The sequence below is a fragment of the Oculina patagonica genome, chromosome 5, assembly GCF_052425735.1.
Source record: "Oculina patagonica isolate OP01 chromosome 5, crgOcupat, whole genome shotgun sequence".
Classification (NCBI taxonomy): domain Eukaryota; kingdom Metazoa; phylum Cnidaria; class Anthozoa; order Scleractinia; family Oculinidae; genus Oculina; species Oculina patagonica.
Genome location: NC_135762.1, coordinates 27,241,030 through 27,256,341, shown reverse-complemented (window position 1 = coordinate 27,256,341; position 15,312 = coordinate 27,241,030). Strand labels below are relative to the sequence as shown.

The 15,312-nt window shown below is 40.4% G+C and overlaps 1 protein-coding gene across 1 annotated transcript; it reads right to left on the bottom strand.

Annotated features, from left to right (window-relative positions):
- Nucleotides 1-540: 540 nt before the first annotated feature.
- LOC144654353 (bone morphogenetic protein 1-like) lies at nucleotides 541-15,164 on the bottom strand. Its single transcript, XM_078514482.1, has 10 exons — nucleotides 14,937-15,164; nucleotides 13,876-14,034; nucleotides 12,328-12,396; nucleotides 11,462-11,698; nucleotides 10,083-10,200; nucleotides 9,120-9,217; nucleotides 4,432-4,515; nucleotides 3,393-3,659; nucleotides 2,384-2,509; nucleotides 541-1,020 (listed from the first exon to the last, which is right to left on the bottom strand). The coding sequence occupies exons 1-10, from the start codon at nucleotides 15,004-15,006 to the stop codon at nucleotides 902-904; spliced, it is 1,347 nt and encodes a 448-aa protein (XP_078370608.1). The 5' UTR covers nucleotides 15,007-15,164; the 3' UTR covers nucleotides 541-901.
- Between the last annotated feature and the right edge of the window lie 148 nt (nucleotides 15,165-15,312).

Sequence of the window (15,312 nt, the reverse complement as noted above, 5' to 3'; positions counted from 1 at the left end):
AAGGTGACACCGGGAATCAGGTTCTCTGGGTGAGCGTTCGTCCCATCACATAGGAGGCAAAGCAAGGGGGCAGGGGCTATAGCCCACCAGACGAAAATTCGGGGGGTCTCAGCTCCCCCCTCCTACGTTTGGTGCCGAAAATATCGCGAGCACTGCGTAATATTGGTTTGTCAAGATATTCCGTCTCGTGAGTGAGTTCAAACAACTGCAAAACTTCTTTGGAATTCTTAGGGAAACTTTGTTTCTCTTCGGAAAAGTTCGAAAAATAATAGGAAACATTCGAACAACAATCGGAGAATCTTCGGAAATTTTTGGTCTAGAAACTGCTCAGAAAACAAAAAAAATTGCTAGTCTAACGGGAAAAATTGTCCAAATATGAAAACCTGCCGAGTAATTTTGAGTCAGTCTTAACCCCCCCCCCCCCCCCCCCCCCCCCCCACCAACGTTTCAAAACGCTCCGCCGCCTCTGCAACATTTTACTATCCAAACTTCGTTAGACTAACATGAGTTGTCGACAACAGGCATGAAACACAAGTCTGCTCTCATCATATTCAAAGTTTATTTTTCCCTAACTGGTACAAACTGTAACAATGTTCATGTAAAAAAACCTCTTTTCACTCTCATTTTCAATAATTTTACAAAAGTCGTTTCCATCGGAAACAAATTACAATTAACATTTAAAAAAAAACCCTTTAATAAATTAAAACTATACCAACCTACACCAGTTGAGCTAGCCTCAGTTGCTTACAAAAAAATCTTAATCAGTCAGCTCTATTGATTTTTTGGGGGTAGCAGTAAAATCTTATTTTTGATAGCTTCTGGTGGATTCTAATTATGTCTACGACCAATCATAAAAATCAACGATCTTTGGCCTTAAAAACGGCAATAAAACTGGGGTTAGTTAACATTTTCTGCAGCTCTTCTTACAGTAGAGACTCATGTAGGATTCGTACGCTTTGCAGTAGTTGCCTGGACTCTTTGCCCATCCTTCGCAGTTTCTGTGCTTGTCTTTGCAAACAACTACGTGAAAAAAAATAGCACAGAAACTTTTAAAACCAAAACGTAACATAAAACATAAGATGGTAAATCATTACGAATAAGTCCTACATTTATATTTAAAACAAGGGTCAGTAAAGTTAAGAAGAACTTATTTGAACATGCCGTCAGCACTACAGGAAAGGTTCAATTCGACGATTCAATTCTTTTTCAGTTGGCCATAAAACTACACTACTTTTCTTGCTGTCTGGGAGTGGTGGCGTATCAAGGGGGGGGGGGGGGGCGGGGGGAGGGAGGTTTGAGACCCTAGCCGGTGAGGGCATTTTTAAAAGAGCTACGTCACGGGGATTTCGCAGATTTTTGGTCAAAACTGTTCTGAAATTAGTGGTTGGCAACTTATAAACCAATGAAAGACATTATCTTTGAACATCTAAAGGAAGATATGGCCTTAATTTGCGAATTCGCTGTTTTCACCGTTCCCGTAATACATCTTGTTTACCCCCCAAAATTTTTGCATAATAATTGTTTTCAATTTCTCTTGGGATTTACAATGACGTACAACCGTCCCAAGAGAAATTGAAAACAATGCTTGTGCAAAAATTTTGGGGGGTAAACAAGAAGTATTATGGGATCGTGAAAAAAGCGAATAGAAATTAATTCAAGCTAAGGCTATAAATATCGATTTTTGAAGACGCGCGGAAAAAAACGTGAAAAGTTAAGCCGGCCTTATAAATTTTTCAAGTTGCAATCCATTTCCATCCTCAGCCAAAGACGCTCGTTACAGCCCCTTTAAGTAATATTTCAAAAACGAATGCGAGTGTTTCATCGGGGTTTCCAAACAGGAGCATAAATTGATACTGGTGAGTTTTAGAGGCAGTCTCAGTGAAAGAAATTGCTTCGTACTTATAACCTGCGGTGGACTAGCTTTCCATCTAGGGGGAGTAGCGAGACACTTATTTTTTTATGCTACAGAATTTGAAATCTAAGCTAAGCGTCGACCTTGTAAGTCACGTAGGGTTTCAGAAAGCTTTTCCCCTTTTTCCCGCAAAAAGTACAAAACAAACAATCAAATAATTTGACAGTCCAAAGTCAAGAAAGGCAATGTTCAAAAATAATTTTCAAGAATAGCCAAATATATTTTCTCCTCACAATGCTTTGTCAAACGATTAAAATGTGAGGAGGATGACAATAATCATCCGCTGGGCGATTTTGTCTTGATGTAACCTGACTTAACCGGAAAAAAAAAGATGTGTGAAAATCAGATGCTTGACTAGATGTGTGGCTTCGCAGTCGTTATTTTGGTCGTCACGCAACGTGTGACTCAGCGTTGCGTGATTATCAGTTCGTGACTCAATAGATCAGTAGTGGAAATATCATGTTTACTCACCGGCTTCGTTGCACTTGCAGCTTTTCTGACACTTCTGATTCATGTAACTCGAGTATCGATTGTCACTACAATAGCCTTGTTTCTTCCAAAATGCACAGAAACTACTAAGATCTGTGTACCGACAACCTGTCAAATAAAGCGAAAATTATTACACACCATTCCGTTATCACGAAACATAGATATTTGCAGAGTGGGGAGGGGATGGGGTGATCTGAGTTTCGTTAATCTTTCGAGTCAATTTAGTCAAAAGTCCTTGTTTTGGATGGCTGAACAACGAACGCGACCGACCGGCAGACTGACTAAGCGACTGAATGACTGACTGACTGACTGACTGATTGACTGACTGATTGACTGACTGATCGAGAGTGGACTGAACATGATTGACTGACTGATATGACTGCCGAATGACTGACTGGCTGACTGACTGACTGACCGACTGACAGACTTACTGCGCAGCCCACTCTCCGACTGAGTGCAGGATTGAACGATTTAACTGACCAACCAATTGAGTGCGTGGCTAAATGGAAGACCAAAGGACTGCCTGATCAACTAACTGACTGACTAAACGACAGTTTGACTTACCGCCTTCTTACGTACTAACTGACGGACCAATTAAATGACTGACTGACTGACCGATCAATTGACTTAATGACTGGCTGCGCGCTGACCAATTGACTTACTGACTGTGTGACTGACTAACTGACTTACTGACTGTGTGACTGACCAACTGACTTACCGACTGTGTGACTGACCAATTGACTTAATGACTGCGTCACTGACCAATTGACTTACTGATTTGACCAATTGACTAACAGACAGACTGCACGACTGACCAATTGACTTAATGACTGAACGCGTGACTGACCAATTGACTTATTTCCTGACTGTGTGACTGACCAATTGACTTACTTACTGACTGACCGAATGACTGTCTGACTAACTGATCAACTAAGTAACTTATTGTCGTACGTCTCTCAATATGAATCGATTGCAGTATTCTGTTTCTCACCTGGCGGAGGAGGCGTTTGTGGCTTTGGAGGGGGCTGGGTAACTGGTGCTCGGCCGCAATATAACAGATTTGCTTGTTGAATGTCCTTTTTACTCAAACCATACCGCTGTCCAAGGTTAGTGCGGCCGTTCTTGCCAACGATAGTTTTTACTCCCGCTCGGTTGGCGAAGGCAGTGGAGGAGTAGTGCATAACGCTGTCGTAATCATAGGAAACGCCCCGACTGTCCACACGGTTTGTTCCATATTTGTGAAAGTTGTACGCCATCCCTAGGGGAGAGGTCAGAGGAGAGAATTGTTAAAAGACGATGCGTCATAGACTGTACACCTTGAAAAATAAGCCCTAAGAAGCTATGTCACGAGGATTTCGCAGATTGGCTCAAACTGTTCTGAAATTTGTAAACTTAACCCATGAAAAATATTATCTTTGTACATCTTAAGTAAGATATAAGGATAGACACATGATATATTTGTGGGCAGAAAGAAAGATGTGCGGAAACAAATTGAAAAGTTAAGCCTTAATTTTTCAAGTTGTAATCCATTTGCATCCAAGCCATCGGCAGCCAAAGACGCTTGTTAACAATTTCAGTGCTCTAAAATAGCAATTTTTAATAAAACTTGTCTGTTATTTTTAGGTTTCCTGCGACACAAATATAAATTTTGGCTTTTCAAAAATCTGGTAAATTCCCTGACAAAGCCCCTTTGTATTTTTTAAGTTTCGTCGTTCATACTCCGTCTCAATCTATCAAGAGTAATATATCTTATGACATTAAGTAAGTAGAATTAATATACCCAGGGTTTGCATGCACAACTGCTTATATGGTACAACTGACAAGGATATTCATTAAAGGCGAATTAGACCGCGGCGCCATTTTGCCTATGAATACGCACGCGACACGCTTACGCAATGACTACAACACGAATTGCGTCGTGTAAATCAACCTACCACATCCTTACGACAGACGCGCGCGCGTGTAAATGGTTATAGGTCATGTCTTAGGCCTGTTGTAAAAGTACCACCATATAAATCGGCCAAACGTACCTCTTTGAATGTTTTGCCAGTTGATGGTGACGTATGAGTCTCTATCAGGACGGGACTGCTCGTGCCAGAGCCCAAGGGCGTGTCCTGTATTAAAAAAATAGTTACTTTTGTTAGAGCTATTCTGGTCTCGAATTGAGAGCCTTCGTTTCTCGACCACTGGTTGAAAGGAAGGACATCCTCGGAGACCCAGGGGCAGTTAGTGGGGCGAAACGAAGGAAAACCGGGCAGAAATCGTAGCGACGAAAGTTTTCAAGCACGGCACGAAGTGCCCCTGGGCAACGTGTCTCTCCAGACCATTTCCAAACGGCTCTCCGAATGCTGGCTCCCGATTGGGCAGAAAAAAACCTTTGTATTATTCTGCCCAATCGGCGAGCAGTAACTTGGGAATCACTTTCGTGTGTTCTTACACGCCGTCTACTGTGTCCGCCATACTTGTGTCGTTCGTTCGCCAAAGCTCTGCATGCGAGGGAAATTTCCATTTAGCTTACATCCGATAGCCCCCCAAAAAATCAGGGAATCTTTTCCGATGTCAGAGAGAAAAATATATTTCAAGATCGACGGGAAAATTTTCGTTTGGACTGATCAGAGGTATCGTAAATACTGGCTTGTTTATCGATCGCCCGCTCGATTGAGCTTGTAGGTTTCAAATATTTATTTCCTTATCCGAGCTTCTTATTTTAATCGTATCGCTATTTAAGGCTTGTACATTTGGATTCTAGCCTTTCCTTACAATTTTCTCGGCTAACTGAAACTTTCCCGTATTGCGTGGACCGGACAAGTATGCCAAACAGATTTTCATTATGAAACAGCGAAGGTGTTTAATGGGTTGATCCAAATTTTTCTCCGGCTTCGTGTAGATCGATATGTATGTACTTTTCTTTACATAGGCAAGATTTCTGCACAACTCCATACATACTGTGCGGAAATCGTACCCAGTCTTATACTTTGGTAGCATGTTGAACACTTAAGACAGGAGTTTGTTCAACAATTATTATTAGGAGGAGTTTGTTCAACTATTTATTGAAACAGTCATGTAACTCGGTCGACATTTGAAACAAAACAATCTTGACTTGATTTCAGCACTTCCTTGTACATTCTTTCTTGAAACTCCGTTAGTAAAACTAAGTGCTTTTCTTTCACCCTATTTTACATTTCCGAGGGACAACATTGAAATCGTACTCCCCAAGTTCTGTGGGCACTTTTGTCCACAGTCACATTCTTTTGCACAGAAATCACAACATATTCTTTTTGTTCTGAAAGACTTCTTAGTATTTTCAAAGAAAGCAAGTATTTGTTTTTGTCTACAAGAGGTGGACTTAACATACTGAAACATTTCAGGTTCACTTTGCTGAAGTTATATCCCTTATCATGAAATAAAAAAAGTGCCTCAGATGGCTGAACATCTCTACCTCCCTCTCCCAATTCTTGCACATATGATTTAATCACAGGGAGACTCATAGTTGATGCTATGAGGCAATCCCTTATAATCAAACCTAGGAGGATTTGTTGCAAAATTTACAATTCTGGCTTTACCAATCAGGACCCTTAAGTGATAGCAACACATGCTTTTGAATAGAGGGTAAAGTGATGTTGTGGTACATTGACACCATTCCTTTCACAGGCTTCTTCTCAGCACCATCTGGGTAGTGTGCTTTGTGCGATAAAGTTCCCATGAAAACTGATTTGTACAGTTTTCTGCTCATTTTAAAATCTGTTACATATATTTAGATTTGTAGACATCTGATTATTTTTTTTCGCTGAGTTAATAAACAACAAAGGTGTTGCTTTACATTGCATGTGGTATTAAACTGGGTATATATAGTCTGCAAAGTGCATTCCCTGTTCCTGGAAATACAATTTGGCATGTGAAATTTCTGGGGTTCATTTTTGGTTCAAGGATTCTTTGGGCTTTGTTTGAAGTCCTAAGGATTTTTAGGGGTTTTAAGTTTTGACTCCATACAATCATCCCCATAACTTGAAGTCCCAATTACCCACCCTGGACTCACCCCAAGAAAATGTAACAACTAGCACCTTCCCTTTTCCCTGCTGGATAAATAAATGAAATTAGATGTTACTGGTATTGAAATAAAGACAACAGTCAGTGTAATAATATTTTCTATTACATACTAATGCAAATTACCAGTGGCTTGTATGTTTCTTTGTATTTCTTTATACATACTCTCTTTTATTTTTAATTTATTTTATTTTACACAGGGCCCCTGTTGATACCAGTCCTACGACTGAAGGGGTCACCCCGTTAAAATATATTATTATTATTATTTCAAGACTACACAGCAGGCATATGTACCTATGTTGCTTGTATTTTTGGCTTGACAGTAGGCTGGGTTTATCTTCTTGTCACCTTGCACAATGAAGTGTACGAGCTACATAACAGCAGAGTTTTATCTGTATCTTTGCTTGGTACACAAGTCATCTAAATTGAACTAAATTGGACTACAGGGTGAACTTTGTCACAGACAACAGCAACTACATTCTGCCTGAATTTAAAAGCAATTAACCTGATCTTTAACAATCTAACTCAAAGGAGAAACCCTCGACATACATAACTCCAATTCTATAATCGCTAGGCAAATCTTAGCCTGCTTTGCAGACGAACAAAACCCCGGTTACATTTTTCAGCAAAATTAATTATTTTATTATCATTCGATAGCTAATGCAGCAAATATATCCTTCCCAACAACATTTTCACTAATCAATTTCTGATCAGGCTTAAGATCGTGGAAAAAAATACATGGAAAAATATTTAAACTTTTGACAATTCAGAAATTAAAATGTTATGGCTTCGCCCGTACAAGAACATTAAAATACCTCTCACGGTGTGATGCATTGGCGGCTGTTTGGCATACTTGTCCGGTCCACGCAATACGGGAAAGTTTCAGTTAGCCGAGAAAATTGTAAGGAAAGGCTAGAATCCAAATGTACAAGCCTTAAATAGCGATACGATTAAAATAAGAAGCTCGGATAAGGAAATAAATATTTGAAACCTACAAGCTCAATCGAGCGGGCGATCGATAAACAAGCCAGTATTTACGATACCTCTGATCAGTCCAAACGAAAATTTTCCCGTCGATCTTGAAATATATTTTTCTCTCTGACATCGGAAAAGATTCCCTGATTTTTTGGGGGGCTATCGGATGTAAGCTAAATGGAAATTTCCCTCGCATGCAGAGCTTTGGCGAACGAACGACACAAGTATGGCGGACACAGTAGACGGCATGTAAGAACACACGAAAGTGATTCCCAAGTTACTGCTCGCCGATTGGGCAGAATAATACAAAGGTTTTTTTCTGCCCAATCGGGAGCCAGCATTCGGAGAGCCGTTTGGAAATGGTCTGGAGAGACACGGGGTGTTTACCATTTACAAAAAAATTTCCGGAAATTCCGGGCGGAATGTAAATGGAACACGACTTTTCGGTTCGTTCCACTGGAAAGTTCCCGAAAAAAACGGACAACCTGAAAAGGTAGTCCCGTTTTCCCGGTGGAAACTTCCCAATGGAAATTCGTGTTCCATTTACAGATTTCTCGTCTTTCTCACCAGTCCCAAGCCTTTTTCACAGCCGGGTCTCACGGCTCCTCAACTAAAATGGCGGGTGAGTCTTATGTATAAATAAAGTTCTTCATGGTTGAGTTTTCAAGGTTTAAACGATTGCTCTACTCAAGTATTTGCATCAGTTCTACAAAATATACTGCATCACGATAAATGGTAGGTAAAATTTGTGCCTGAAGCCAAGCTTTCTTTGGGCAAAGCAAGTATATTAAATTCATCGATCGAATATGCTGACAAAAAACATTCAAAATAGCGTTACTATTGTGGCACAGGTAGCGTCTCATGAAAGTTGCAGCCGCTGCAAGGATACTTTTCCCCATAATCTTTTGAATTTATCAGATTTTCCTTGTCAACTACGAACTTTATGATTTCATTCATCACGGCATTTGAGTATAAACATCTTTCGCGGACGATTCGAGGGAGCAACAGAAACTGAACAGAGAGGAGCCTGTGAACGAATGAGACCCGTCTAAATGGAACGCACTCTTCCCAACGGAAATTCCCAACGGAAATTTTCCGAAATTTTTTTGTAAATGGTAAACACCCACGTTGCCCAGGGGCACTTCGTGCCGTGCTTGAAAACTTTCGTCGCTACGATTTCTGCCCGGTTTTCCTTCGTTTCGCCCCACTAACTGCCCCTGGGTCTCCGAGGATGAAGGAAGGATGGCTCTGAGATACAAACCAGCAACAAGTAGACAAACAAAGAAACTAAAGATAAACATCGTTTAAACAACAAAAGAAGGCATAAATTTATTTTCCAAGATGTAAATGAACCGCAATCAATGGTTTTATGTAATAAAAAAAAATAAATGTGATTTTGTAATAATTTTAAGTGATTTTGTTCGATTAACAATTCAAACTTAAAAGCTCGACGTTTTCAAGTTTTAGGCCACCTACGTTCCTATCAGTCCGTGACCACACCACTGCTTATTAATTTTCATGACTTGTATTATTTTAGCAATGCTGCTAGGCCCCGTTTAGTGGATTTCCAATTAATATCAACATTTTTATTGGATTTTCATGAAGCGCTTATTGTTGTTGATACTGCCGCTTTAAAGAGGAGGGGCTCTTTAAACTCAAGTGCGAAGTAAGGAAAAAACAAATAAACACTTACACCTACCTATTTCATGTACTACGACACCAAGATACCCACAACCTCTTCCAATGGAAATCTTCTGGGGCCCAGACCCAGGCTGCCGGCCGACCATAGAATAACACCTGGAACAAGTAGCGGAAAGGTTTAAGGCAATTTTACACCCTAGAACTATCTATCTCAGTACCAGTTTGGAAGATCAGATTTGAAGAAGAACCCCAGAAGCTACGGTAAAGATCAAAACATTGCCCAATCTTGTACCAAGAGATTTTCATCTTTCTGCATTGACCCCAGAACGAAACGAGGTTGCAATCTCGTACCCAGTTTTTTTGCCTCTTTCTAACTTGGAAATGGAAATGAGGTTACAAAAAAGCATACGTCGTTGTGCGCAAGTGATTAAGACAGCAGGTATCCACGTTTACAGACTTCTTTTTATAGACTGACCACATAATCTTTTGGAAAAGGAAGGATTCCGTGACGAGCCCAAAGAACACCGGGTGTCACGTTAGCTAATGTTACAATTTACTTCTCAAACTCATTAATAATTCATCAGGTTAAAACAAAGAAAATCATAACCGTGAGGTTTGGATACCCGATCTTAATTTAGCATAGTTTTTTACGATTTTATTTCTCCGTTTACTCCTTGTTTTTTGTTTCGATTGAGAAGATATATCAAACACTCGAGAAAGTGTTTCATCGGCTATCCAAATACCTCGAATTTCGTCAAAAATATTCCGCTTCGCGTCGTATTTTCAACTCTCTTCTCGGTGTTTTTCGATATCCCGATGAAACACTGTCTCTCGTGTTTGATATATTACCTGACGAACGCCGTGAGATATATAAGTAACTTTCACTGAACTTTTGACCTAACGGTAAAGTCGTTCTTTTTCTCAAGTATTCTCCCGACATTTATCTCTGATACATGTAATGAATATGAATGGCAAGGAAAAGAAAGCCGAAGGCAGGGGAAGAAATAAACTGATGACTTACCCTCCACCCGAGAAGAAGCTGAGATAACGGCTCTGGCTGCTTCTTTGAACGAACCTCAGGCATTTGACTCTTTCCATCCAGTGGGCCATGGCGCGCTGGATGACTGCTCGATCGTTATCTGACAAGAAAAAGAAAATCTACACTTTCGACTTTGCGACTTTCAGATGTTACACGAATTGTAGCGTGCAGGAGTAATGAGCGACCAGATGAGAAGATTGCAGTCCAGGCTATTCCATTTTGGTCAAAACCAGCAGTTAAGAATATGTAAATGACAAATCATAAATGTGTGCTATGTAGCACTTTGAGTTGTAGTATTAAAAAATAGTTGCTTATACAAAAGTCCTTAGATCTTTCATGGCTTTTGCGGGACGTTTCATCAATCGCATACACTCTTTTTTTTTTATAAGAATACAGTTTTTCCGACCCAGGCTGAATATTCTTATTTTTCTGCTGATTTTAGGCTGAAATATTCTTATAAACATTCCTAGAAAATATTGTTAACGTTTGACATTTCCGTTTAAGCAAGTATTGGGTAATCAATTACAAGTGTTTGGTGTCCAGAACTGTTTCGTGTTATATTGTGCACATGTAACATTGCTTTTGGTTGCAGCCTGGCCGTTTTGGCTTTAAACAAAGCATTCCTCACAAAGATAAAGTGACAGAAATGAAAATACCTGATTTTGTTTCAACTAAAAACATATTTAATTGTATTTAATTTACAAATCTTCAACTCAAAACAATATTCTTTTCAAAATCTCAGCCTCAGGTTTATTCTTAAAATATTCTTAAAAATTCGCCAATTTCAGCCTGGATATTATTATAAACTAGATTCTTATAAAATAAAAAGAGTGTAGCTAATGTGTTAATGTTTTTAAAATATGCGTTTTGTTGTTCAATTGAAGCTAAAAATACCGTAAAATTCCGGTTATAAGCCCTGCACTTATACAACTTCATAAGGGTTTTTGGGTGGGCTAATTAGTGGAGGGGCTTATATCAGGAAGGACTTTTAAACGGAATAAAAAAACGTTCCGAAACAGGCCAGGGGAGTATTGAACGAAATACGTTTTTTACTTAAAAACGCATAATAAAGCAACATTTTGCCCTGTTCAAAACTGTCATCCGGCAGAGGGGGGCTTATTTCCGGGGAAGGTTCTAATCGGACGTATTTTTTTGTTTCTAGGTAGATGGGCCTATAACCGGGGGGGGGGGGGGGGGGGCTTATAACCGGAATTTTACGGTATGTTACGAATTGAGCACCTTTAAAAAATCAATTTTTTCAAGCCTGTCATTTAACGCCAGTAAATTGAATTTTGAGGTTATCCTCAAGGTGACTTCATGTATGCCAAAAAATGACTCAACTTCCAGGACATAAAACTTACAGCTAGAGGAGGTAATCACATAGGGCACTTGTCGACTTCTGCTGGTTCCCCATCGCAAGTCACTACCACTGGAAACCTTCATTAAAGCCCTCTTTTGTCTCCTCTGAGGACCCTGACCCCACCCCTGAGGAAGGAAACGACTCGGATCATCACCAGGTACCAGGATCCCTCGGCTATTGAGACTCTCACGTATGTCGTTTGTCATAATGATGTCGCCTTGAAACAGGTCCTCTCCATCTAGAAAGGGATCAATAAATGAGGGCGTTATTATTTTAAAGGGGCTGGGTCACGGTATAGGTATTTCTATTTTATACCTTCTTTAATTAGGAGCTCTAAACCTCAAATTGGCAGAGCAAAAGTCTTTTGTTGGCAAAATAACGGCCACATAACAAACAAGGATGATTTTCGGGCATTTTAAATGACACTTTCATACAATTTGAGATAAACTTGAAAAAAGTCGGGCCGACGTTTTTCAAGTTTACCCGAACGCAATCCATTTTAATCTTCTCAAATTTTGCCCATCCATGTTCCTTTTTGGCCTTTCCGTGTTTCTTTTGAGTTCTTCTACAATTTTAAGCCGTACGTTCTTGTGATATTTCCGTTAATTCTACGACAAGTTGGTCAGTGACGAAATTGCCTAAAATTGCGTGACATAGCCCGTTTAATTGAATTTCTCGCCTTTTGCGTGGACCGCTAGCACTCTGTATGTTTCCTACTGGGATCTTCAAGCGTGAAACGTGAAGCGTGAAGCGTGAACGCGTAAAAGTAAGCGTTGGCCAAAACTGGAAACGAGACGTTCCGCCTCGTCTCCAGTTTTCACTCGCCAATTTGTCCATGAAAGCTTTAAAAATCATCAAAATACTTACCTCGTGACTTGCCGTTTTCTCCTGTTGCTTCAAGAATTGCATCGAAGATAGGCTTTGCTGTCTGGTTTGCTAGAAGAATTAGCACGAACTTCAGTATTAACCCTGTACAAAACACTACATGTACTATGAGACACAGACTACCCGATTGGGAGAGGGGGGATACTCCCCATGGGAGAGGGGGGATACTCCACATGGGAGAGGGGGATACTTCCCATGGGAGAGGGGGGATACTCCCCATGAAAGGGAGGGGATGCTCGTTGACACTCTCAGCAGGGTTGTACCTTGTTCTCACTTAGGGTGTTCAGAACAGACAGAATGCAATACTTTTAGCCGTAGAGCTCTCGTTTGGTATTGGACGTATAGAAACGAAGAACAAAAAACCGTTAAATCCCCCGACAAGCGTTTCATAGAATTCTGACCCAATTCTCGTTTCATTGAATTCTCCGACAAACGTTTGACTACCACTTCGGCCTCCCCGGGGTCGCGCGCTTAAAAAAACAACGAATCAGAGACACTATACCTCAAACGCGGGGGGATGAAAAGAAAAAAACACTAAGTGATAAAAGATTTTGCTATTTCTACTGTTCATCGATAATGCCTTCTTCTAAAAGCGTTCCCACGCACGTAAGTGAGGTGACCAGATGTTTGAAAATTGGTCCCTTCACGACTTAAAACGTGTCTATATTAAAAGATCTCTATATTAGCGCGAGTTCTCTTTTGGAAAACCACGTTACTGTTGGTCAGGGACTTCCATCTACCAGATCTTTTTTAGGAATCTTTGTGTAAACTTACGCACTGATTTTGATCTGCTCGGGTATTTAGAGGCAGAAAATTTAGGGAGCGAAATCATGTTAGTCGAATTTACAAGCAGCTGTTGTTTCTCTAAAAATCGTAGCAGGACTTTTTTCGCAGGCAACACGAGTAATTATAATAACTCTCAAAACAACAGGCATTTTATTTTCTATCTCACGAAAGTTTGCGGTAAAATTCACTAAAGAAAACCCGGCTTTTGTCACACTTTCTCATTCGAACATTTGAGGCAATAAATACACTTTATATGATGGTTTAACATATAACATGTGCGGATATTTTGCGAGTTGCGTTTTATTTTTCCGAGTCCCCGTAGGGGCGAGGAAAAATACGAGCAATGAGCAAAATGTCTGCTCGTATTATATGTTATATATATGTTTAACCATCGAATAAGGGATTTACTATTCCACTATTCCACTATTTATCCACTCAGTTTGGGTCCGTATTCCGTTAGTTACTCCGTCCGTAGACCTCCGTATTTTGCCCTGCTCTACAGTGTAATAACGCTGAAGAAAGTGGCATATTTTGCGCGTTCCTTTGCCCAAATATGATAAAATGGCGCAATTGTGGAATAATAATATCGGATAATATTCATAAGTTTTCCGAACAGATATTTACACCTAAACGACCCGAGAGGGTATTTAGCGCTGCCAGCCCAACAGCGTTATTAACCCTTACTGCACTTGAGTAGTGTATTGCAAGAAAAAGAAATGCGACAATTTTTAAAATTGGGCCTACCACAAAATCCCCAACTGCTTGCCACATAATCTTCCTTCAGAGAGCACCACTCCTTTCCAAGGTCTCGTGTCGTGCAGTCGTAATAGAGCTCGCCTCGATAAGTGAAAGGAAACACGCAGCAGTCCCCATCTGTTGTCTTGCGAGTGTCGCACACTTGGTCTGTAAAAAGTCCAACAAAATCACAAGTTTCGTGTCAGCCTGTGTCACGGGGATTATGTGGATTTTTGGTCTAAACTGTTCTGAAATTAGTGGTAGACAACTAAACCCATGAAAAACAGCATATTTGAACATCAGAAGGAAGATATAACCTTAGTTTGCGGAGAGAAATCAAACCACAGCTGTAAATATCGATTTGTTGAAGACGTGCGGAAACGACTTGAAAAGTTCAGCCTAATTTTTCAAGTTGTAATCCATTTTCATTCTAGCCATCCATGCTTATTTTTGGGTTTCCTACGACACAAATATATATTTGGCTGTTCAAAAAACTGTTTATCCGTGACAAAGCGTGTTAGCCTGCACTGGCAAGCAGCCGGTTGGTTTCTCCAACGCCGAAGGCTTCGCTACGCTCTCTCGTTCGTAGCGTTGCATTCCGCGTAGGACGAAAAAATCTCTTTGAAAGGTACTGGCCTGCGTAACTTGACGGAACTTCACGCGCGATGACAAAATAATATGCAGCTAGCTCATTAGGCATGCATTTAAACAAGTAACCATCAGCGCACAATTTCTCTTAAAAATATCAAATATAAAGTCTGGTTTGCCAGTAATGAGAAACAAAGAACTGAGCAGGAGTATATTTATGGTAAAAAATAGTGGTCTTTAAATTATGTATGTCTTGCGAACTTCTCTTAATCCGCCTGCGTAACTGACGGTGCGTAAAGGCCCTTTTCTTTTAAAGAGGAAAACGAAGAAACAAAGAACTGAGCAGCAAGCAGATTTATGCCAGATTTATGGTAAAAAATAGTGGTCTTTAAACAATCCGCTCTTGCGAACTTCTCGCGATTGATCACTCGATCGCAGGAAAAAATCTAAGCCCGCGCGCGACTTGCATGCATGTGCCATACCTGTTTGCGACAATGACTCCTCAACGTGCGCTACGATCAGCAAGGCAGCAAAAATCCACAGCGACTTCATGTTTAGCAGCTTCCAACGGTCAACTTCTGTAGCAGCTTTTGTCAGTTGTGAACAGAAAGCTCTTCTTGGTACGCTTTTATAACAGAACAGTGATAACAGACGTGACTACAGAAGTCCTATAGACGCTCTCGTTATTACGCACGCAGTGAATTTCGCAATTGCGCGTAGGTCGTAGGTATAACGCGGCTGGAAACATTATGCCTTCTCATGTCTCAGTTTTTCGTCACCTTTCCTTTGTGCAGCCGGCAAAAATCACCTTGGCCATGGAATTGGACAAGCTTTCTTTGTTTTACCCCGCATTAAACT

Coding starts and splice junctions, on each gene's coding strand:
- LOC144654353 (XM_078514482.1), bottom strand. CDS start 15,006: ATGAAGTCGCTGTGGATTTTTGCTGCCTTGCTGATCGTAGCGCACGTT. Junction 12,397..13,875: donor AAGCAGTTGGGGATTTTGTG/GTAGGCCCAATT, acceptor TAATTCTTCTAG/CAAACCAGACAGCAAAGCCT. Junction 11,699..12,327: donor AGAAAACGGCAAGTCACGAG/GTAAGTATTTTG, acceptor ATCCCTTTCTAG/ATGGAGAGGACCTGTTTCAA.